Below are 25,590 nucleotides of genomic sequence, written 5' to 3'. Positions count from 1 at the left end.
GTAAAAAAAAAATTTCTAATCAAACAGATTCATTATTGTAAGTCTAGATCTATTACAAATTTAATGACATGGCTGATCCAAACTAATTGATATAAGTAATATAAGCTTTGATTTTTTTTAAAGTATTTTTTTTATACAAACAAGGGAAACTATTTCTTCAGTATTTACATATAGTGCTAAATGTGTTGGGTTTAGTCCCCTTAAATAATTGTTAAAGATTTTTCTCTCTTACGCATAGTTGCCTACAAGTACGCATCTTGCGTATTTTATACGCAAATCGACAAGAAAATACGCGAGTACGGTTTATCATCTGAAAAAAAAAACAACGCATTTCTCACTCTAAAGCAAAAAAAATAAAACAAGTAGTTCTTGCTAATCATATATATAGATCAGTGATCATAGATCATATACCTGAAAATAGACTATTCTTATTAGATCTACTACGAGATAGTATAGCGTTTTTTTTTTTATTGTTTTAAAGTTTTTAATGTTATCTAGATCTTCATGATCTACATAAAGCAGAGTTCCTTTCAATTTGTCAGTTCACATGAAGTCTTCGGCGTTATTATATCTAGTTCATCTAGACTGGGTCTAGAACTAGAGATATTTTACGATGTCAGGCAGCTATAATAGAATTTAGGTAAATCTAGATTTACAATTCAGATGTAGATTTAGCTAGCCTATAGATATTTAAAACATTAATGTAGTCTAGATTCTAAATGTCACTAGGTGTGTACTAGATCTATACTTAGATTTAGAACTAATCTAGTTGAAAGTACATCTAATTATAGATTTAGACTACTAACTAGGTCTAGTAACTCTATATATTTATAAATAGTTCTGGAATAATCTAGATATACTTAAAAGCAGCAATTTCTGACATTTATCAAGAGATTTAATTAAGCTCCTTTCTTATCGTTTATGGAATCTAAAATTAAAAAGGGGCAACATTGGCTGTTCTAACTTTGTATAGGTCTAGATCTAGTAATTCACATTCCCGTTAGAACCTACAATTCCGTGGCATGGTTAAAAATACCTTTAAATAGCCGTATGCATATTAACATCCAATGAACTTTTAATTATCAACTTGTAATTAAGCTGCCTACAGATTTTTTGTAAACCACCAAATTCAGGAGAGTCTTTTTTTGATGAAAGTGAGAAGGGCAGAGGTTTTAATAAAAAAAAAACATTAATTGAGCTTAATCTCACTCTTAGAATGATAAAGTGAATCAAACAGATGTTCGATGACTTGCAGAATGTATCTTCTGTGGCAGATTGAAAGCTACTGTTATAGTCACTAGCGACTAGCTAGGTTCCATTACTTATGAAGGCCCAAATTCAGAGAATGAAATCAGGAGCATTGAAGGCTGTATTTGCAAAAGAAAAGCTTTAATTATGTTGACAAAAATTATTAAATTCTTGATTCCTTGCTCCCTCCTTCAACACATCTGTTGGATTTAAAAAACAACTTCAAGCAATAGAAACCACTATTCATAGCTTTATTTTAGCTATTTAGCAGACTCAATAGCCCAGCTTTTATATTAGATACAAGTTCAATAACTAATTAGAATTATCTGAATCTATAAACTACTTTTATAGAATTAGATGTTACAGATCCAGCAAAGCAAACCATTACACTTGGTTTAAGTCTAATTTCACTTGTAACAAAAGTTTCCGTTCTTCTGAATGAATTTTCTGTTGCCACTATTAATAATTATGGAATGTAAACTACAAGAAAGGTATTATGATAATGATAATCATTGCAAAGTGACAAGGATATCATCATTCTAACATATTCTAGAAAGTCCTATGACAAAGACTAAAAGTAGCAAATATTTTGACAAAGGTACAAAATGTTTTATTTATATAACTTTAGGCTGTGTTAACTTCAGGATTTCTACATTTCATGTATGTTATGTGCTTTAATGATTTAATTTTAGTCTTTCCTGAGCTGGCCACGAAAACCAGTGACTTGGCAGAATTTAAGTCATTGATTAATATGCATGACTGAATGCATGACGCGTAGGACGTAGTCATCTTCTTTTTTGAAGTAACGTCTGTATTAGATAAGATAAGAAGATAAGAAGATATATTTCTTTATATTTAGGAAAATAAACATTTGCCCCTCAAAAAAACATATCCAGGTCTGGGAATACACTTTTCCATTTTGGCATGTAGGCATCTTTGCTTACGCATTTTTCGAACAAGTAGATACATTAAATAATTATTAATTGTACCTAACAAACATGAATTTTAAAAAATCCCAATTTGTCATTTAATTATTGGTAATTAATTATTTTGTTCGATATCGATTAAGGAAAATAGCTTCTAAATTATCGATATAGTTTTTAGGCGAATTCTTCCATATTAGATAAGCTTTGTATTTTTAGCGTCCCCAGTATGGGGAAAAACCACTATTAGGTTTATGCAAAATGTCCGTCAGTCCGTCTATCCTTTTGTTACACTCAGATCTCGAAAACTAGAAGAAAAATATTATTTCACCATGCGATGCGGATTGAAAAAGTTTAGCTGCAACGGCTACTTCTGGTTTTCTAAAACCAAACCGTATAGTTTATAAAATTAATTATGCAAACGATTATTCATAAAAATATACCAATTCCAAAACAATTACATAAATGTAAGGGAGGTAATGTTACAATATGTTAACAAAGAAGAGCAATTTACTTGTATTTTCAGTATCACTAACTCAAATATATTTATAAAATAAACACGAAATGTTTACAACAAATATAATTATAAGTTTAAGGTGGGTTTTTTTTCTGGTCAATTTAGCTACTATAATTAAAAGAAAACATTTCTGTTTACTTATAAATACTAAGAGTGCACTTTGTATGTAAATATCACTCACATTTTTTTAAAATGGAATACATGCACAGCGACTTTCGTGAAGAAGCGTGAAAAGCAACAATAAAGCCCAATGCTAATCAGTTCCTACAAAATTTTTTAAATAATCAGTATTTATTTATTTTTTGTTTAGTGCTTATTTTTTGTGCGTTTTGGCTGTTGGTCTGTCTGTCCATCACGTTTAGATTTTTAAAAAAACAACACTAAAGGCTATTGAAAATCTGACTCAACCATTAATGTTCCTTCAGAAATATTACAATAGTTTTAAGTATCTATAATAGATTGTTCCGTATGTTTCTGTGAAAAAAAAAATCAATGCCAACAACTGTTTGTTTGCTCTTCTAGCTTATATTACATTTAAATTCCGTGCTAAAACGTTGTAAAAACGCATGATCAATCCTATGTTGTTTCTGTTTTTTTTTAAATAAATTGCGTATAAATGCTAATGAACATCTCTATACTGACTTATATTTCATTAACTATGAAGTGATTCCGAATATTGTTGTATAAAAAATTATGTCAAATGATTATTTAAAATAGCATCCTTGACTAACATTACCATTTAATTCTTGGTATGTCACTGTAGTTTAATTGTCGATATCTAATTGTTTCGTATTTTAAACATAAACACATTTCTGTCAAATGACTTTTCTTTTAAAAAAAAATAGACAATAGATTGTTCAGGATTTTAAATTAAGAAAGTAATTTACTAGAAACGATTATTAAAAAACATTTTTTAGACTTATTTTACATTGAATTTTCTTCATGAAACATATTAGAAGTTTTTTTTTAAGTGTAAAGAATGTTCCGGATTCGGTTTTGAAAAAGAAATCAACCTACATTACTTAAATTTTCTTACAAATCGTCGCCTAAATTGTTCCGAATTTTATCTAAAAAATCTACTAACACAAATAACTGTTTGAAATTTGTCTTGTAATAAATAAAACAAATAATTTTCTTCTCATTTACGAATATCGTTTGTTCTGGATTTTTATGAAAAACATTCTAACTCTATTTATGTAACATCGCACTTCTGTCGTACACTACAGTTAATTTTCTAGCTAAACGGTTTAAAATTTAATTATCATTAATATTATGTTCCGCTTTTAAAGGAAAACAACTTCCCAACAAAAAAATTTGGTATAAAAATCTTTCTACATAGGTACATCTATTTTTTTTCGAGACTATTCCAGAAAATGTCATTAATGGTATTAGATTTATCTAGATTCTCTTTTTCTCTCATTATATATATATACAAACAACCAGAACAATCTATTATAGATACTTAAGACTATTGCGATGTTTCGGAAGGAAATTTAAAGGTTAATCAAATTTTCAAAAGCTTTTTAGTTGTTGCTTTTTTACGATATTAACATGACGGACAAACAGACTGCTTCTTCTTCTTCTTCATCGTTCTCATTGTTATGTTGGAGTGTTCATATGACTAGACCAATACATGAGATGAATTGCGCAGTGGTTTCCAAATCAGGGAGCTCTCAATATAGTTTTCTTTCTATTGGGGTGATTTGGGGCCAATGTCTTATACGGGCCTCTTGGTAGAGAGAGCAGTTTTGGAGGACGTGGTCGGCATTTTCAGGTGATACTCCACATGGGCAGATTTCACTGGTTCCAATTTTGAGCTTCCGGAACATGTGTTGTCGCATTCTGTTGTGTCCGGTCCTGAGTCGAAAGATTAGACGTTGGTCTTGTCGGGATAGCTTATAGTAAGCGTCATCTTTCTTGTGATTTGGATGAGAGCTCGTCCATTTCTCATTTATTTTATCTACAATTAATTTCTTCATTTCTTGTGGATAGAGTGCAGAGTTTACTTGTGAGTTTGTTCTCCCACTCTTGGCGAGTGTGTCAGCCTTCTCATTTCCTGCTAACAGTCTAAAACGCAAAAAAAAAAATGCGGCTTTTATCATTATATATATATTTCTGCAACCGTGACATGGTGGCCATTGCCTTGGCTATCCTGTTGTTTATGTCTTTATCCAGTAGAGTGTTGTTGGATATGATGGAGCCAAGGTAACAAAAGTGATCAACAACTTCTAGTGGTTGGCCATTAATGCTTACTTGAGGTGCAGTGTTTGTGTTTTGGACAAGTATCTTAGTCTTGCTTTGACTGATGTTTAAGCCGAACTTCTGGCAAGCAGCAGATAGTTTGTCAACCATGGACTGTAGCTGAATATCAGAATCAGCCACAATAGCTGCATCATCAGCATACAGGAGTTCCCTGACAAGTAGCTTCCTAACCTTGGTTTTTGCCCGCAGCCTTGATACATTAAATAGTTTTCCAGAGGATCTTGTATGGAGAAACACACCTTCGTTTATGTTGCTGTACGCATAATGCAGTAGACAGGAGAAGAATATGCCAAACAGAGTAGGTGCGAGCACACATCCCTGCTTGACACCACTTTAAAATAAGGTGGCAAGATAAGATAACCAATGAGGAAGTGCTACATAGAGCAGGATGCCAGGACATCCGCTCTGTTATCAGCAGCAGACGCCTTGGCTGGCTTGGCCACGTTCGTAGAATGCCAGTAGGTCGACTTCCACAGGACATCCTGTATGGCGATCTAATAGAAGGCAGGAGAGCCGCTGGTCGCCCACTTTTACGTTATACGGATGTATGCAAACGCGACATGAAGCTCTTCAAAATCGACACTGGCAACTGGGAAGAGGTGGCACTGGACAGATCCACATGGAGAGAGAGCATAAAGGAAGGGTCACAGATTGCAGATGTCATACACAACAGAAGCAGAAAGAAGGGTGAAAATGCAACGGCGCCTGGTGATTATATATGCCCAACCTGCGATCTCAGCTGTGTATCAAGGATTGGCCTCTTTAGTCACACAAGAAGTTGCAAAGGGAAAAGATCGTCTCTCGAGACGTAAAATGCCACAGATATATATATATATATATATATATATATATATATATATATATATATATATATATATATATATATATATAACACAAACTCTATATGACACCGGTGTGTATCATATCATGTTTGTTCTTTTTTTTATTTCATGAAACATAGTCTATACCTACCATGGGCGTAGCCAGGATTTTTTTTCGGGGGGGGTTTTGGGGGGGATTCCCCCCCCCGACCCCCCCCCCCCCCCGCGAATTTTTTTTTTATATGTATTTATGTGTGTGTGTGTGTGTAAATAATCTTTATTGCATTCTGGCCCTTCATTCTTTCGGAAGACGTTTATTGTGCCCTAGAATAGGTTCTTCCATGAGTTAGTGGAAAAATTGTAGATTCCCCGCCAATACTAGCAAGGGGGTCTGGGGGAGCGCTAGGAGCTCCCCCAGCGCGGGGCGAAGCCCCGCCGCCAAGCACTATTTCTGATATTGAAAGCCAACAAAATGCATATTCTGAGGTATCTACAGTGCATTTTTCTGCTATTAAAAAGTTTTATTTCAAAAACCTAATGTGCCGTTTGGCGCATTTGCCGTCAAGCTGTTTCCATAAAATTGTAGATTCCCTGTCATTACTAGGGGTCTGGGGAGCGCTAGCGCGGGGCGAAGCCCCGCCGCCAAGCACTATTTCTGGTATTGAAAGCCAACAAAATGCATATTCTGAGGTATCTACAGTGCATTTTCCTACTATAAAAAAGTTTTATTTCAAAAACCTAATGTGCTACACTGCTATTCTTACTGACTTAGACCCTACCGCGCCGTTCGGAGCATTTGACGTCAAGCTGTTTCCATAAAAATCTGTCACTGGTAATGTCTGAAGCCTCTTCCCACCTGACATGAGGACCTCAATGAATGAGTGGCGTCAAGTTGTACTAGGATATCATTGCAACTCTTCTTAGGCGTAACTCATTTTGTCGGAGAACATGTCCCGCAAACCTCATACGTCGCTCTCTCACAATCTTACTAAAGGGTCGACTCCCAGTTCGGCATAGGATTTCCTTGATTTAAACCCGATCTCTATAACTGACTACTAAAATCTGTCTTAGCCATCTTTGTTGAGCCACATTTAGTGTTTTTCAATTTCGGCAGATGACTATTCACTACAGTTTATTAAGGGAGCCCTGCCACTGGTAAAATGTGTAACCACTCTTGAATACGCTCTTGGAATTAAGTGACTGTAGTTTGCTCTAGATTTTATATCGAAAAGAGAAGTTTTGTCGTCAAAATCATCTGTTGGGGGTTTTCCACCTCAAGATGCTCTGTAGGGGGATCTTAAACTCAAAACCATCTGGAGGGGTTTTAAACTTTAAACAAACGCCATCTGTAGAAGAGGGGTTTAAACTCAAAACCCCCGATTGGATTGGCTACGCTCAAATAATTTTAGTGTGTAATTTGCTTTTTTTTTAATATTGAAGAGGTATTTTTAGCATTAAACCCCTCTGAATGGGGGTTTAAACTCAAAACCCCTTTTGGCAACGCTCATAGCATTTGGAGTGCGTAATTTGCTTTTTTTCTTACACTGAAGATGTATTTTTTAGCCTCAACCCCCCCCCCCCACGGCGGGGGATTTAAACTCAAAACCCCTTTAGCTGCGTTCATAGATTTTAGTGTGAGTAATTTGCTTTTATTTATATTGAAGAGGTACTTTTTAGCTTCAAACTCCACTGGAGGGGAGTTTAAACTCAAAACCCCTTTGACTACACTCAAAACATTTTGAGTGTATAATTTGCTTTGTTTTTATTATTAAAGAGGTATTTTTTACCTTCAAACCCCGCTGAAGTGGGGTTTAAACTAAAAACTAAGTCAAAACCCATTTAGCTACGCTCATAACATTTTGAGTGCGTAATTAACATTTTTTTATATTGAAGAGGGGGTTTATCGTAAATTTTGGAGGGGGTTTTAAAATCAAAATCTCCCTTAACTGTGCTCTTGGAATTAGGGGATTTTCGTTTGCATTTTTGTTTTGTTTTGTTTTATAGAAGAGGGGGGGGGTTAACTGCAAAAACCCCAAGTAGGGGGTTTACAACTCAAAACCCCTAGTAGGGGGTTTTAAACACAAAACCCCTAGTAGGGGTTTTTAAACTCGAACCCCCCCTGGTAGGGGGTTTTAAACTCAAAACCCCTTGGTAAGGGGTTTTAAACTCAATACCCCATTGGTTGTGCTGGGGCAATTGATGGTTTAGTATTAAAATCTCAACTTAAATAAAAATCAAAGCAAAAAATCATTCACTAAATTCCGATCCCCCCCCAAGGGGGGGGGATTTCATTTCGGGGGGGGTTTGAACCCCAAAACCCCCCCCCCCTGGCTACGCCCATGATACCTACATATAGTATATAGATATTTGAATAACTTTTACCGTGCATTGGATATCGCATACGTATGAAAGGGGAGGAGCACCTGTTTTTTGTTTATTTTTAAAGTTAAAGCTGCGCCTTTGGCCTATACACCCACCCTCGGAAAATCCAGTAGTCGCCCATGTATGTACAGCAACAAATTAATGAGCGGGACGGGCTAATGTGTATCAAGTATAATTAGGAAGGATGCAGCACTAGCCAAAACTGGTATGAGAGGGACATACAGGGCACGTATCTACGTTTAATTAATCCTCTAGATGCGTGTGGTAGGTTAGCCTCTTAACATTAGAATGTTTTTTTCCATTTTGTATGCACTCTTGTAAAAAGAATCTCAGCACTTTAGGGTTTAAAAGAAGTAATGTCTAGCCACGAATTTGTTTATGTAAAATCGTCAGCGTAGTTATTAACTAGAGTTGGAAAAAAAATCGACAGTTCTGACACAAGAAAATCGAGAAGAATTCCATGTTGTAGTCTTCAAAACATTTCGAGTAAATTTGGATTCTAAGCATATGATTGCGGAAGACTCTCTCGAAAACTGTATAAATGTTAAAGGTCTAACTTAAAAGATCAAAGAGAGACTTACAAGTGCAAGTAAAAGTCCTCTTTCCGACCTTGAGATCCATAGAGGTGACGATGTAAAGGTCATCTGTGGTCCATGGTTAACGAGGGAGTCATTTGACCTACTTTTCCGCCTTAACTTTTCCCCAAATTATGTCAGGTACCCACAAATCCCGAAAAGAAAATTTTCAGTCTTCACCAGGATTTAAACCCGGGACCACCGATTTGGAAGCCAAGCGCTTTACCGCTCAGCCTCATAACAAAGTCGTACTGAAAATATTTTAATCGTTAGGAACATTGTAATTTCCCTTGGTTCTGTTCAAACCTGCAATCATAACTACTTGAAATACATCTTTACCCCTTAAAAATAATTTGACCGGCCTCACAGCCCATCCCTCTCCGTTAGTCAAGACGTCTCGATGCCCTTTGATCCAGTTTGAGAAACGCTGCATTACAATTGAGTAAAGAGAACAACTAAGTGACTTTTTGTTTTCATATTTTCTTTATTAAGATGATTTATGATCTATACAATTACAACGCAAACATTATAAAACAATATGCATACTATATCTATTTAATTAAACGCCTGTTGTGGTCTACTAGAAATAAAAACTCTGTGTGTAAAATAAAACTTCTTTTATTATATAGTAATATTAGGGCCAGACTTAGGTAATCGGAAGCCCAAGGCGAAGTGAATTTGGTGGCGCCAAATGAAATAGAAAAAAATTCCGACCTAAAATACGCAAAGAATCGTAAACCATTCTGTCTCTAGATCTAAATCGACTAATGAGCTGCATTCATATAACGACAATAGGGCCAATGTATCACACGAATGATTCATGATCACCAGATTAGAAATAATGTTTTGACATTTCACCAAAAGGAAGAAACAATGGTCTTCTAACATAAGTCATCTAACAAGTGGATCTAAACATTCACGAATATACCTTAGATCATAATAGAGACTTAGAACTAGGCTAGTAGACATAAAGCCATAGAGTTCTGTAAAGTTTGTTTCGCAAAAAAAAAAAAAAGGCATGTGTGAGGAAGGCACCAGGTGGTCGGCGTAGTTTGCCTATGCCTATAGCCCTCCATGATGACATGCTTAATATTGTAATAAATTCGATACATCTTTTCTCATGTTTAAAGTATATTCTCCCTTTGTGTTATGCCGACGACAAATTTTATTGTCCTCGCGTTAAAAAAAATCATGAGTTTATTTAGGTCTTGTATGTAATGAATATAATACACATGAAAGTGTCTTCAATAGTGTGCATTTACTTTGTTGCATCAACAGAGTTTCAGTAAGAAATCAACGCCGGTCAGTCCAACACGTTCGCGTTACAAGAACTGGTACTGAAGCGTCAACTGCAGTCAGTCCTATGTACAGATGAGCCTCAGAGTGAACAGCATTGGTCTCAACTTGGCTCACGGAGTTTCATAAATGGAGCTAAATATTACAATTGCAAAATATATAAAAAAAAAAATTTTAAATATTTAAAGCCTCTCTAAGGGGAAAAATAAACAAAATAATAAATTACAAATAATTAATTGAATAATTAGTTAATGTTTCAATTAATTCATATTTTGCTAGGTACAATAAATTATTGTGAAAAGTTTCAAGTTGATCCTACTAGGAGAAATAACTTGTGTCTATGAGGGTCATAAACCCCACATATTTACCTATATAGCTTTATAGTGAAGGATTAATTTCTCAAGAAAGAGTCTAGTTGGTATCAAACAATAAAAATTATTTACAGTAATTAATTAAACTTTAAACAATTTTTTATTCTACCCACAAAACATGAATCAATTTAAATATTAACCGATCTGTCTATAAATTATTAGTAATTTAATCAAATTGTTTGATATCGAAGAAGGGAAATAACTTTTGCATTATTTATGTGTAAAGTTGAAAGCTTGGAGATCTTATCCTTAGATGCCAATACTGAATTTCTTTTTACCGACCTTGGCATTTGTTTGCATTTCTGTGAAATTCCCCAATACACAGAGATTGAGATAAAAAAGATGTATAGACATTTTACTTGGCACATTTATTAGACATTTACCACAATAAAACTGGATATCTACAACACTAAACTGAACCTCAGCAATCCTAACTATATACAGCACACATAAGCAAAAACTGGAAGTGTAATTTCGTTACCTAATGTACTGGCCCAACATTTTTTTAATGCAAAATTACATCCGGGTGTTGAATGTTGATTTGAAAATAATTTTATAGCTGCGACACTGTGATAAAGTAAAGTCTAAATTTCCTTCATGTTGAAATAAGTTCGTGCTACAAACAGAAAAACTAAAAAAGAACAGAAAGAAAAAAAGAAGCCATTGCATTAGAACTTTGAAAGGTCTAAAATATCATTGTCGGATTTTCAATATCTTTTCTAGTTTACAAGATCTAAACGAAATGGACGGACGGACGAATGGACAGACAGACCACACAAATCTAATAGCGTTTATTTTTCTTTGTACACGGGATACACCAGCAAAGCTAGCTAAATATAGAGTTTGTTCGACATGAACGAAAAATGAAAAGCTTCAATGGATGCTTAAAGAACACCTACCAAAAAATAAAAGAAAGCCATTTAACTCAAGATTTCTTTGAGTCGAAAAAGAATGATAACGACAATAGCAGGAAGAGAGATAACGAAAGTGGGGGCTTTGATGTCTGCTACACCGCCAGTGTAAATTGTTCTTCTAGTAGCTGGAGGTTCCGGCTTTGAGGTGGCCAGAGGGATGGGCCTCAAGTCCACTGCTATGTTACTCTCGTGAAATTCTTCGGTTGATTCTGCCACTTTTGGAGTTTCAGTTACTTCCGGAGTTGTTTCAGTTACTTCAGGAGTTGTTTCAGTTATTTCCGGAGTTGTTTCAGTTACTTCAGGAGTTTTTTCAATTACTTCAGGAGTTGTTTCAGTTACTTCAAAAGTTGTTTCAGTTACTTCAGGAGTTGTTTCTGTCAAAGCAGGAGTTGTTTTATCCAATGTCAGCGTTGTTTCAGATGACATAATTTCTTCTGTCATTTGAATCTCTGTGGTGCTGTATATTTCTGTAGTTGTAGTAGATGTTGTGGTTTCTGGGCTGGAAGTTGTTGTTGGTGAAGTGAAGGTAGCTTGTGGTGTTGTCAGTGTTAAAAAGGAGGTAGTGGTTGTTGTCGGTGTAGTAGTAGTTGTTGTCGGTGTAGTAGTGGTTGTTGCTGAAGTAGTGGTTGTTGGTGTAGTAGTGGTTGTTGGTGTAGTCGAGGTTGTTGGTGTTGTAGTAGTTGTTGGTGTAGTCGAGGTTGTTGGTGTTGTTGTTGTAAGCGTAGTACTAGTTGTTGGTGTAGTAGTGGTTGTCGGTGTAGTAGTAGTTGTTGATGTTGTGGTTGTTGGCGTAGTAGTAGTTGTTGGCGTAGTAGTAGTTGTTGGCGTAGTAGTGGTTGTTGGTTTAGTGGTGGTTGTTGGTTTAGTGGTGGTTGTCGAGGTGGTAGTGGTTGTTGGCGTTGTAGTGGTTGTCGAGGTTGTTGTAGTTGAAGTCGTTGTGGTTGTTTTAGTTGTAGTGGTTGTTGGTGTAGTGGTTGTGGTCGGCGTAGTTGTCGTTACAGTGGTTGTGGTTGTTGGTAAAGCTGAAAATAGAGAATAGTAATATATGTATTTCAAACATTTTAAAACATTTTAAATCAATACTGTGTTTAACTAGTCGACCAAAACTAAATCTATAACCTCTTATGAGATCATAGGAACATCATTTATTTACTTATATAATACAGATTTACAACAAAAAAGAAGATGATTACGTCCTACGCGTCATGCATTCAGTCATGCATATTAAGCAATGACTTAAATTCTGCCAAGTCACTGGTTTTCCTGTCTAGCTCAGGCAACCCATTCCATGCTCTAATAGCACTAGGGAAAAAGGAGTATTTGTACAAATTTGTCCTAGCATATTGGATGAGAGGTGTGCCTTTATCTTTGTGTCTTTCTGAGTATTTTATTAGATTTGGTTATTGTATTTGAAGATTATGGTTCAGTGTTTTATATATATGTCACAGATGCCATTATAGATTTATTTGTATATTTCACATTTAAAAGCTTGTGTGTAAATAGAAATATAAACCCTTGACTGAGCCTCAGGAATTACCCCACAAATCTAGATCCTTGACAGCGCCTCAGGTTTTACCCGAGACGTAATAACGATGTTGCAAATCTATTGGTTGATTTGAAAATAAATAAAGACATTTTTAAAAAGAATTAGCGCCAGAGAATTGACGAGAATAGAAAGAACGGGAGTCGATGAAAGAATTTCCCAGTATACAGTCGCGTTTTCTAAGAGCTCTGATTTAAAGCCTTTGTAATATTATTTGTGCTTGTTGATCTGTAACTTGTACATAAGCTGTTCTTACGTTTTATATTTAAATAAAGTTCCAAAGTTTTGTTTTAACAAAGAATCTTTTATTGTGAATCCTAGATCGTCATTTATTCAACTATTTTAATTCAAGTAAAATCCCCGGCACCACAACTTACATCGTGACAGTATAATTGCAACTTTACTTTTGAGTCTTCTGTCCTGAAGGCTTTCTAAATTTAGTGATTTTACTAAAGGTGTTACTCTAGTCAAATGTGAATATTCGTTTGTTATGAATCTCACTGCTCTGTTTTGTGTCTGTTCCAATTTGTTAATGTTTTCTTGAGTTGAGGGGTCCCAAACAGAGGAAGCATATTCTATTATTGGCCTAACCAAGGTTAAATAACATTTCTTTTAATAAACCTGAATGCTTTGTTAGATTTTTTGATAGACAGAATTTTTTTCTGGAAGGTCATACCTTTACCCCTTTACGATTCTACATTAAATACAAAGTATAAGATAAGATGAAATAATTTTTATTGGTCCAATCAAATGGACATTCAGTGTCATATATTCTCTTCTAGGACCTTTGCAGCTATTAGAGCAATATTCGCATCAAAATTTTATAAAAAGCTAGTAAAATTCCCCTTTTAGACTTTTTATGGGACAGATGATGAAAGACTTTCGGTCACGTGACCATAATACTGGTCATATTCGCGTGAACTAGCAGTACTGTCCCTTGTTCAACAGCCGTTGACCCGTTGATTTTTGTGATTGGCCTGAGTCGTGTGTATCAGTAGGCCGCACATACGTTAATCCTTTCAGTCCGCCACTGGAGTTACTACAATATTTTTTTTACATTTTGCTTTTAAAACAAGACATTGGGTTGAACTAGGGAAGACAACTTGGTTTATCCGCATTTGACTTCTTCTGTTTTCGAAAGTGGAAAGTGCTTTTTTCATCACGTCTACAATAATAACAGATTAATATTGCTTTTATAGCGGCCCCCGAAAAGGGAATAGAATTTTGATCTTATATTCTTTATAAACATTTTGAAACCTGCCTTTTTACCTGCCTAGTCGGACCACTTCGGGGGCCGATTTTGAGTTCGTATTTCCACACAAACTGTCTTTGTAACCTTGTTTAATTCTGCATTCTAATCGCCCTCGTCCTCTAACTATTATTCGCTTACTTACGTATTTCCATGCATAGATAGGGATTAAGTAGTCCACAGGAGTCCGAGTAAGCCTTATAAGGCGTGCTTAGGCCGACGTAAATGTCGCCACAGTCCCAAGTGCTAAGAGTTCCGCTCGGTTCCCCGGAGGCCCACAAGCTTCCTGATGCCATCGGATAGGCCGACTGTTTGTTGTGGTCCCAGATCCAAGTGCCTTCAACATCAATATCGTTAGCTCCAAACCAAACGGAAACACCTGGAACATGGATATGAACTCATAAAGTACATGTCTCTTTGGTCATGAGTTATGTGTTCTACGTCTGCCTAGTCATGTGGTATGCTCTATGGATTGTCGTCTGCCTAGTCGTGTGGTACGCTCTATGGACTGACGTCTGCCTAGTGGTGTGGTACGCTCTATGGACTGTCGTCTGCCTAGTCGTGTCGTACTCTATGGACTGTCGTCTGCCTAGTCGTGTGGTACGCTCTATGGACTGTCGTCTGCCTAGTCGTGTGGTACGCTTTATGGACTGACGTCTGCCTAGTCGTGTGGTACGCTCTATGGACTGTCGTCTGCCTAGTCGTGTGGTACGCTTTATGGACGGACTGTCGTCTACCTAGTCGTGTGGTACTCTAAGGACTGTCGTCTGCCTAGTCGTGTGGTACTCCAAGGACTGTCGTCTGCCTAGTCTTGTGGTAAGCTCTATGGACAGTCGTCTGCCTAGTTGTGTGGTACTCTAAGGACTGTCGTCTGCCTAGTCGTATGGTACTCTATTGACTGTCGTCTGCCTAGTCTTGTGGTAAGCTCTATGGACAGTCGTCTGCCTAGTCGTGTGGTACTCTATGGACTGTCGTCTGCCTAGTCGTGTGGTACTCTAAGGACTGTCGTCTGCCTAGTCGTGTGGTACTCTATGGACTCACGTCTGCCTAGTAGTGTGGTAAGCTCTATGGACAGTCGTCTGCCTAGTCGTGTGGTACTCTATGGACTGTCGTTTGCCTAGTCGTGTGGTACTCTATGGACTGTCGTCTGCCTAGTCTTGTGGTAAGCTCTTTGGACAGTCATCTGCCTAGTCGTGTGGTAAGCTCTATGGACAGTCATCTGCCTAATCGTGTGGTAAGCTCTATGGACAGTCATCTGCCTAGTCGTATGGTAAGCTCTATGGACAGTCATCTGCCTAGTCGTGTGGTAAGCTCTATGGACTGTCGTCTGCCTAGTCGTGTGGTAAGCTCTATGGACTGTCGTCTGCCTAGTCGTGTGGTACGCTCTATGGACGGACGGTCTTCTGCCTAGTCGTGTGGTACGCTCTATGGACGGACTGTCGTCTGCCTAGTCGTGTGGTACGTTCTATGGACTGTCGTCTGCCTAGTCGTGTGGTACGCTCTATGGACGGACTGTCGTCTGCCTAGTCGTGTGGTACTCTATGGACTGTCGTCTGCCTAGTCGTGTGGTACGCTCTATGGACTGTCGTCTGCCTAGTCGTGTGGTACGCTCTATGGACTGTCGTCTGCCTAGTCGTGTGGTACGCTCTATGGACTGTCGTCTGCCTAGTCTTGTGGTACGCTCTATGGACTGTCGTCTACCTAGTCGTGTGGTACTCTAAGGACTGTCGTCTGCCTAGTCGTGTGGTACTCTAAGGACTGTCGTCTGCCTTGTCTTGTGGTAAGCTCTATGGACGGACTGTCGTCTGCCTAGTCGTGTGGTACGCTCTATGGACTGTCGTCTGCCTAGTCGTGTGGTACGCTCTATGGACTGTCGTCTGCCTAGTCGTGTGGTACGTTCTATGGACTGCCGTCTGCCTAGTCGTGTGGTAAGCTCTATGGACTGTCGTCTGCCTAGTCGTGTGGTAAGCTCTATGGCAGAGGTTCTCAACCTTTGGGTCGCGACCCCCTTGGGGGTCGATTGACGATTTGCCAGGGGTCGCTTAAAACCATCGAAAATATGGATTGTTATTGTCTATTCCTCTATTGCTGTATGTGTGTGTGTGTGTGAGGAAGGGTCGCGGCAGAGTGGGGGATTGTAAAAAGGGGTCGCCGAGCCTAAAAGGTTGAGAACTGCTGCTCTATGGACTGTCGTATGCTAGCTGTGTGGAACGCTCTATGCACTGTCGTCTGCTAGCTGTGTGGAACGCTCTATGGACTGTCGTATGCTAGCTGTGTGGAACGCTCTATGCACTGTCGTCTGCTAGCTGTGTGGAACGCTCTATGCACTGTCGTCTGCTAGCTGTGTGGAACTCTCTATGCACTGTCGTCTGCCTAGTCGTATTATATAAGCTTGGAATGACAATGGTTTTATTAAGACCCAGTGTAAATAATATGAATGTGAAATTATAAAAATAAAGCACAATTATTCATTATGTTCTTTCTTTATTATTGCTTTTTAGAAAATCTTTGATCTAATAATAGATTTTAAAATTATTCACAATTAAACTGTGTCCAAATTCTGTTGCTTTTAAAATTTATTTTTTCAGATTGCACATTAATCGGCTCAAAAAAAAAAATTCAGAGAAAGCAAAAGGAACTTTGAACCTTGCTCTAATGATTTTCCTAGAAATTTAAAATTTGAGAAAAGTCTAGTTATTTGGGAAAACTATAGTTTAACCGTTATACATATTCAATTAATATTAAAAAATTGGTTAAAGCACTTTTTCTTGAACAGACTATGTACTGGGGGTATTTCCGCTTGTCAATCTGAATTAATAAAGAGTTTAATAAATTAATAAACGATCAGAAACATTTTGCTAACCGTTAAGTCTAGATCTACAACAAGCCTATCATTAGAATTGTAGATATTCTAACTCTGAGCAGTTATACATACGCTTAGCCTGGATATGTTTTTCCTGTGGAGAGGTACTATGGGAAGGGTAGAAAATGTTCCGTTTTTGTTTCAGTTTATCAATCATTTAGTTGAGTACAATATTTGATCATACAACACAGTCACCATCTTCATAAACCATTTTTTTAATGAAATTTTTACATATTTTACTTACTTGGTTTAATTTTAATTTTTTTTTTTTAATTTTTAATTTATTATTTTTTTACTTTACCTATATTAATTCACTCCGTCTGTTTGTTTGTCTGTCTGTGTGTCTTATAAAAGTTTTCTACACATTATTTCTTCCACATCCAGTCTTTTTTCGCCCATACCCACACCCCTAAGAACTCTCCGCCTTAACAAATACTCTTCTCTACCCAATTGGACAACACTTCTGCATTTCGGTTGTTTTGAAATATTTTATAGGATCGATGGTATTTTTAGGGCTGGTCCTTTTTTTTTTTATTTTGACCTCCTGGTGTTAACATCACCCCTAAAACCTTTAATTGTATAATCGGTTCCGTCTAATTGGCACGGCCAGCTTTATAACGTTACTCCTCCCTACCATATTCTCTTTTACCCGTGAATTTGATTACAGCTATTTATTCCCCACTCCCTCCCCCCTACGCCTTAGGATATAGTCATGTCTAGCCCCATTCATCGACTTTTCAGCTCTTTATAAAACTATTTCAAAACTTCTCTGATGTTTTTTTTTTGGCATGAGTCTTTTTTAATTCCCTCCCGTTTCACTTACAACGGCCAGCTTTTATCGATCTCCCACACATAATCTGGCGGGCACAGGTGGCTGAGTGGTTAAGCGCTTGGCTTCCGAAACTGGGGTCCTGGGTTCTAATCTCAGGGCGCCTACCTCTAATGGGTATCTGGCTTTAGTTAGGGAAAGTAAAGGCGGTTGGTCGTTGTGCTGGACACATGACACCATGCTCGTTAAACTCGTTAACCGTTGGCCAAAGAAACAGATGACCTTAACATCATCTGCCCCATAAATCGTAAGGTCTAATTTTTTTTTTTAGACAAGCTTCTTAATTAAGGATTATAGGTTCACTTTCCAAGCTTCCCTGTTACCATTCCTAAAAAATGATTTTAAAAACAATCTCCACTTTTCTTTGGCTTCGTACTTCAATATTTATGTATTTCTTAGCTTTTGGTTGGACCCCCATTTTTTGTTATCACATTGGCGTCGTATTGCTCTGAACCAAGAATTCCGTTATCTTTTGTTTACTTCCATCGTCAACATAACTACCTAGTTATATAACATAACAACTCTAGTTTGGTTACACACTACACGCTAGTTTGGTTACACCCTACACGCTAGTTTGGTTACACACTACAAGCTAGTTTGGTTACACACTACACGCTAGTTTGGTTACACACTACACTCTAGTTTGGTTACACACTACAAGCTAGTTTGGTTACACACTACACGCTAGTTGGTCTACAACGTTGATATTTTTAATGATATAGTCTTACAGAAACTTTGATAGGTCCAGGTGCAAGATGACATTCAGATTTCGCTAAAACATCGGCTGTCGAGTTACCGACCCAAACGCCTTGGGGTGAAATTTATAGCATTAAACGCATCCGCAAGCATATAAAAATGTGGCCATGACCAGAGAGCGCATCAGTCTGATTTTGGTGCCGAGGGCTAGAGGGTTAGAGGGTTATCTTTCCATATTATTTTAAGTTTTGAAAGGGCTGCTGTGGACTGTGCTATTCGGGCCAATAGTTCGGGTTTTGTTCCCTCATCTGAGACAATAGCTCCGAGGTATTTGAAGCTGTTAACACTAGTTAGCTTTTCACCTCCAATACTGATGCCTCTTTTAAAGCCCTGATGGCTATTGGTCATAATTTGAGTTTTTTCGGCATTTATTTGCATGCCATATGCTGCGGAAGTCTTGTCAATGCGCATCACCAGGTCAGCTAGTTCTTCTTCTGTCCCTGCTAGGCGAGTCGTGGACGTTGAATGCAGAGCTTGAGAGGAGGATCCTAGCAATGGAATTGAGATGCTACAGAAGGATCCTAGGCATCACATTCAAAGACCGCATCACAAACCAAGAAATCAGAGACAGGGTTACTATAGCGATCGGAGCCCATGACGACCTGCTAACTATTGTGAAAAGACGAAAGTTTAAAACCTTTGGCCACATTACAAGATCTACGGGGCTCGCCAAGACCTTCCTTCAGGGAACAATGCCAGGAAAGAAGAAGAGGCAGACAGAAAAAGTGATGGGAGGACAACATTAAAGAATGGACGGGCCTGCCATTCAGAGAGGTTCTAAACAAGGCAAAAAAAAGGGAGGAATGGAGAAAGACGGTCAACAAATCTTGCCTCATGCCCCAACGGTCCAACAGAATAAGGGATTGGTAAAGGTAAAAAGGTAAAACGCATCCACACTATCTAAATAACGTTGACGAAAACTGGTTATTTCCTACAACAAGGACACCCATAAGTCTACATTAGACCAAGCTTTGGAGCTTCGAATGTACTTAGATATACCTACCATATAACGAGTTTTTTAAGGCAGTGGTCACTTGTGAAGTGTTTAACATTGCCAGGGCTCCATTAAAAGAAGCACAGTTTGTCTGTGAAATCAAAGAGATGAGAGTTCATTGGTACTGTGTGTCTAATAGGAGTTTAAAACAAAAAAAAAATAAAGTACATTCTTTTCCTCTCGGGTAAACCCGTTTTCACTGTATTGTATATTGGATATGAATATGTCGGCTGGACTGGTAAACCCATCCGTAATACCCAAACTAAGGCCCGCAAGCCGAGGGTCATATCCGGCTAGTAATTTATAATTAGAAACTAATTCTCTCACTCTAAGCCCGGGGTTCTCAACCTGGAGGTCGATTGACAATTTGCCAGGGGTCGCTTAAGAACATCGAAAATATGGATTGTTATTGTCTACTCTTCTATTTCTGTAGTGTGTTTTTTTTTTTTTTTTTGGGGGGGGGGGGTCGCGGCAGAGTAGGGGATTGTAAAAAGGGGTCGCCGAGCTTAAAAAGGTTGAGAACCGCTGCAGTCTAAGCAATGATATTTTGTTCGTGGGCAGACGATCTAATTATGTGCTCAGGTTTATGTCATATTTTGTTGACTTTAAATATGTTATTACTGTTAATCCTATGTTTTTTGAAAACAATAATCTGACAAAGCTATAGTGTTATAAAAATGATCTTACTTTTGCCTGGTACCACGTGACTGGCAATGAGAAGTACCGGAAGCACGTGCCCATCGACAAAATGGAGTCACTGAACTTGCATGTTACTGAAATTATTAGTTGTGTATTGACATATTAGAATGTAAAAAAGTTTTGTTTTTTTTAACAAAGCTTATATCAACTGTCTGTCTGTCTGTCTGTCTGGTAAAAACAAATAAACTTGTTTTCTTATATTTCCCATTCTCAAATCAAGTTGAACCTTTACACAATTATGCATTGTACCTCTTAAAACAAGAATCAATAAATAAAAAAGCAACAATTATTTGATTAATTATTGGTGATTAATTATATCGAAATAACGTGAATAACTATTTCTTCATTGTTCTCATTTTTCATGTCAGAGGGTTAAAAATCAGTAATTATATATCTGAGATGAACCGCGCAGTGGTTTCCAGGCAGTTCTATGTATGGTTTTTCTTCTGTAGGAGGATTTTGGGATATCTGAGATGAACCGCGCAGTGGTTTCCAGGCAGTTCTATGTATAGTTTTTCTTCTGTAGGACGATTTAGCAGCCAGAGTCTTGCTCGGGCCTCTTCATATAGTATTCAGCTTGAACTGTTGCTGAGTTAGTTGCCTTACTTTGCCTTTGCATCGAAGAAGCTGCATCTTTAAATATACTTATGCTTAATATATCATTAACCTTTTAATAGTAACATAACACTAAACAATATTGACAGAAAAGTAAGAACAACATAATAAGGTTTGTGTGTGTTGGTTCGAAAGGAATTTTTTAGTAAATAAGTGTCGGTCAGATTGAGAGAGAGAGATAGAGATACAGAGACCAAGACAGTGAGAGAGAAACAGAGAGAGAGAGACAGAGAGATACAGAGAGCGAGAGAAAGTGAGACAGAGAGAGAGAGAGAGAGGCAGAGAGAAAGAGACAGAGTGAGACACAGACAGAGAGAGAGAGAGAGAGAGAGAGAGAGAGAAATAATGGTGATGATTATTTTCTTACCAGTTTGTCCGTGTACTCTGCATGTCTGTCCTAGAAGCACTACAAACAGGACAACATACAAGGGGCTCAGGGCCATCTATTTTATATCCTGCAACACTGAGTCACTTTTACTGGATGTTTTTTTTTTCTGCAACAACAAAACATTTTGTAATATTTTTTTTTTTTTTAAATTAATCTCATGTAATACTTTTTTCTGCTACAGGTAATTTAGTTCGTCTTGTATCTTATTTATCTTATCATTGTTATTATTATGGTGCCGCTATGGTATGAAAGTGAAGCAGATAACATAAATATTTTAGAATATTAGTCACAATTCTTGTTTATCTGAAAATAAACTTCGATAATTCAAATTTTAAAAAAAAATGAAGTTAAATTCAAACTTGGAAACAAATTTTTCTTTCGTAATCGCAAAATAAACAAGAATTACACACCTATATTATCTCCAAAATCGTGGCCAGGATAGATTCTACCACCCTTAAATATATATATATATATATATATATATATATATATATATATATATATATATATATATATATATATATATATATATATAGTTACCTATATATGTATATGACCTACTTTTGATTATCTGTTAAATGGAATCATAATTAAGCATTATTTTATTAACCGACTTTGAACGTATTCACGTCATAGTATAAAGACGCTTTGTGTTTCTTTTTTTTTTTTTTTTGAAGTTTTACATGGTACAGACCGTCAGACAGACAGACATTATGCTGCTCTCTTTGTACTTTGATTACAGGTGTGGTTCAGTAACAGTGATTCGTTGTTTCTTTTAGAGTACACAAGCTCTTCAAATCGATAACAATTATTCTCCAGTAATCCGGGTGAATGTCGTTACATTGAGAATTGTTCCTCTACATGTGTTGGTACTTTACTGAGATGTAGAGTCCAGGAGAAGAGTAAAAGACAGAGGCGTAGTGAGGGGGGGGCAAGGAAGGCACGATGCCCAGGCGCCACACTCAAGGGGGTGGGGGGGGGGCGGCGCCACACTCAGCCTATATTTCTATGTGATGTTCATGGAAAATGGTTGGAGGGGGGGGAGGCCAATAAACTAACTAAGTTGCCCCGGGCTCACGTTTTGATCACTACACTTAAGTTAAAGCATTCTTTAAATATTAAATGGGAACATTATTTTTACATATACAATTGTGTCCAAAATTCTTTAGATCATTTCCGGCAGTGACATGTAAGAAAACAATGACAGACAGACAGACAGACAGACAGACAGACAGACAGATAGATAGATAGATAGATAGATAGATAGATAGATAGATAGATAGATAAATAGATAGATAGATAGATAGATAGATAGAAACATTAAAAGATTCGCATTAGTATAAAACTACCCCCCCCCGCCCGCAAAGAGAGTGACTAATCGTGAATGTTTTGAGAGTTATTGAACCCTTGGTGCTGGTGGAAGGGGGAATTAGGTTAATCTATATATATAAAATAGTCTACTTCTAACATTTATAACAAAGGGCAGCGTTATGTGACGGTAACCGCTATATGGCGTGAACCATGAAACAATAAAAAAATAATTGCAATATCCTTTTGACACAAGTTCTACGCCTAGTTATGAGATTTACACACTGCAAATAATTGTCTATAATATAAGGCCTCCAGCGTTTGGTAAGTTTGTGTCATAAGCAGATCTTGTCAGACGTAATTCCCCCCCCCCCCCCACACACACACTCTTTAATGCCTTCATTCTAAGTATTTTTCTTTTTAGAAATCATGTAATTTTATAATATTCTTATCTTATAAAAACAACAGACTTCACTTCCAAAAAGAAGACGATTACGTCCTAGACGTGTCCCTAGGTCAGTCTGGTCACGCATGTTAACCAATGACTTAAATTCTGCCAAGTCATTGTTTTTGCTGACTCAGGCAAACCATTCCATTCTCTAAGGAGGAAGGAGCATTTGTACAAGTATGTCCTAGCGTGTGGAACAAGGAATGTGCCTCGATCCAGGGGCGGCCTTAGAAGGAGGCAAGTGGGGCAACCGGCCCAAGTCCCGAAACCAGAGAGGGGCCCGAAAATCTGAAATCTGAATTTTTTGTTCCATGCAAAGTGTTTGTGAATCAGTAAGTTACGTTGATTAAAGATCACTTAATATTAGAGGACTGGGGAAGAGCTCATGCAAGCAATATCCTATCTACAGAGCAACAATATAATCAAACGGCCAATAGTGCAGTACCAACGTAAGGTATTACGTTTTGTAACAATAAGATGGACGAGGCAGTAGAGTCTGTCTGTCTGTCTGGCCAAAAAGTCTGTACACGTTATTTTTCCAAAACCTAATAATTATTTCTTTTACCAGACAACACAAGAATACATTTTAAAAAATTTACCAATTAGTCACATTAGTCTATTAACTATTGGTAATTGATTATTTTGTTTGGTATTTCAGACAAGGGAAACAATTTGTACATGACTGAGGTGGTATAAGCTGAATTAGTCCCCTTTATACATTGTCGTCTGAGACTTTGAGAACACAAACAACAATTTAAAAAAAACTATAGATACATAGACAATTTGTATAGAATCTTCCCTTTTTCAACTGGTCCAGAAAAGTGATAGGATCATTGCGTATTGAGAAATCTAAAAGCATAAAACAAGGGAAACCAATCCTTCAGTATTCACAGATATGGCTAAATTTGTTGGGTTTAGTTCCCTTAAAGAACTGTTAACGTTATTTCTCCCTTACGCATACTTCGAACAAGTTGCTATTTTAAATAATTAGTTACTGTACCTGACAAAATATGAATCAGTAAAAACAAATAGCCAATTAGTCCATAAATTATTGATAGTTATGTTTTTTGCTTGATATTGATTAAGCCAAATAGCTTGTACATTATCAATAGATATAGTTTTAGGAACGAATTCTTCCCCTTTAGATAAGCATTTTAAAATATTTTTTTGTGTGTATATTATGGTTGTTTCTTTGACGACATGATCACACTCTCTAGTAACAGTAAAGTCTTTAAACATTTATATTGAGTTTGTGTCAACTTTTGAGCCTGTGCATTACTGAATATATTCGTATCACGTAGATAGGATCAACATATGTACATTAATAAAAGGTTGTCAAAGATTCTCAAGACCTTGGTGTCTCGAATGTCCATATTAGGGGTTTGTGTATCCTGCAATATATGATTCCTAGTGAAATAATAGTTCACTTAAATGAATAGGAGATTGATGACATTCTCTATCTGTTAAACATGGGTTCAAGATTTATTTTGTAAAACCATATACATGTATTATGTTTAAAGAGTATTAGATTCGAACTGTTTTTTTAATGTCGTAAACTGGTAACCTCCACAATCTCCAACCTTATCAAGGGACTAGGATAGATGTACCCCGACCGAGACGCCCCCCACCCCCCACCCCACTACCTTGCGGTGTCAAGACAATCTTGTAAACAGAATGATATCACATTTTTCTGACCACCATAATTTCTTGTAGGTCATCTGTAGTTATCATCTTCTTTAATTCTCCTTGTCCTATGGTCCCATGGCAGTGCGGTGTTTCATATGACTACCCAAACCCATTTAACAGTTCCCCCTTCAGATCTTGCGATCTATAGTGCAGATAATGTTAAGGTCATCTGTTTCTTTCGCCAAACGCTTGACGAGTGTTTCGTGTGTCCAACACAACAAACAACCGTCTTTACTTTCCCCAGCTAAAGTCAGGTACTCAGTTTGGTGGATTCTGGGACGCCCTAAAAATCCCGAAATTCAAAATCGCAGTCTTCACCGAAATTCAGGTTAGGAAACCAAGCACTCAACCACTCGGCCACCGCGTCCAATAGGTCGAAAACTCTTTATAATTAAAATGTACAGATGTTCGCCGCCATCTGCAGGGATATATATGACTATGTCCATTCTGTTTAAGACATCAAATGTATTGTAACTTAAAACACTTTCAATTCGCAGTCCATTATTGCACCTTGTTACATAACGAAAAAGTATTGATTTATTGCATACTCTAGCATTCTTGAATATAATTACTAATGATCCCTAGCCTTTAATAATCATGCGAGGTAACTCTTGTACCGTATATCACATCTACAGATCAAAGAATAGAGTTATGTACCTTACGAAAAGAATGCTTATTAGTTTGATTGGAGTTGATAGTTCACAATTGAAATCATTGTCTCTTTAGCTAATGGCTCCACAAAGTAGAATTGGGCTGGTAGAGTTAAGTAGGTCTAAATTAATTTTTGGAACGGTAATAATCACAAATACATGTGGTTCCAGAGAGGTCACAGTGGTTGGTGCCACCAGGTATTTAATAACCAGAGAAATAGTAATATAGAGCAGTGTTTCTTGCTAGGTTCCT

At 37.2% G+C, this 25,590-nt stretch overlaps 1 protein-coding gene across 1 annotated transcript; it reads right to left on the bottom strand.

Moving 5' to 3' along the window:
- Positions 1–9,297: 9,297 nt before the first annotated feature.
- On the bottom strand, positions 9,298–21,354 carry LOC106050853 (uncharacterized). The gene is made up of 5 exons (XM_056009375.1): positions 21,225–21,354; positions 20,231–20,316; positions 19,553–19,634; positions 14,247–14,480; positions 9,298–12,331 (listed from the first exon to the last, which is right to left on the bottom strand). Exons 1-5 carry the CDS (start codon positions 21,298–21,300, stop codon positions 11,316–11,318), a joined length of 1,494 nt encoding a protein of 497 aa, XP_055865350.1. The 5' UTR covers positions 21,301–21,354; the 3' UTR covers positions 9,298–11,315.
- Positions 21,355–25,590: the final 4,236 nt, after the last annotated feature.

This window comes from Biomphalaria glabrata, chromosome 14 (assembly GCF_947242115.1).
Source record: "Biomphalaria glabrata chromosome 14, xgBioGlab47.1, whole genome shotgun sequence".
Lineage (NCBI taxonomy): Eukaryota > Metazoa > Mollusca > Gastropoda > Planorbidae > Biomphalaria > Biomphalaria glabrata.
The sequence above is the reverse complement of the archived record's forward strand: the minus strand, read 5'-3'. Positions and strand labels throughout refer to the sequence as shown.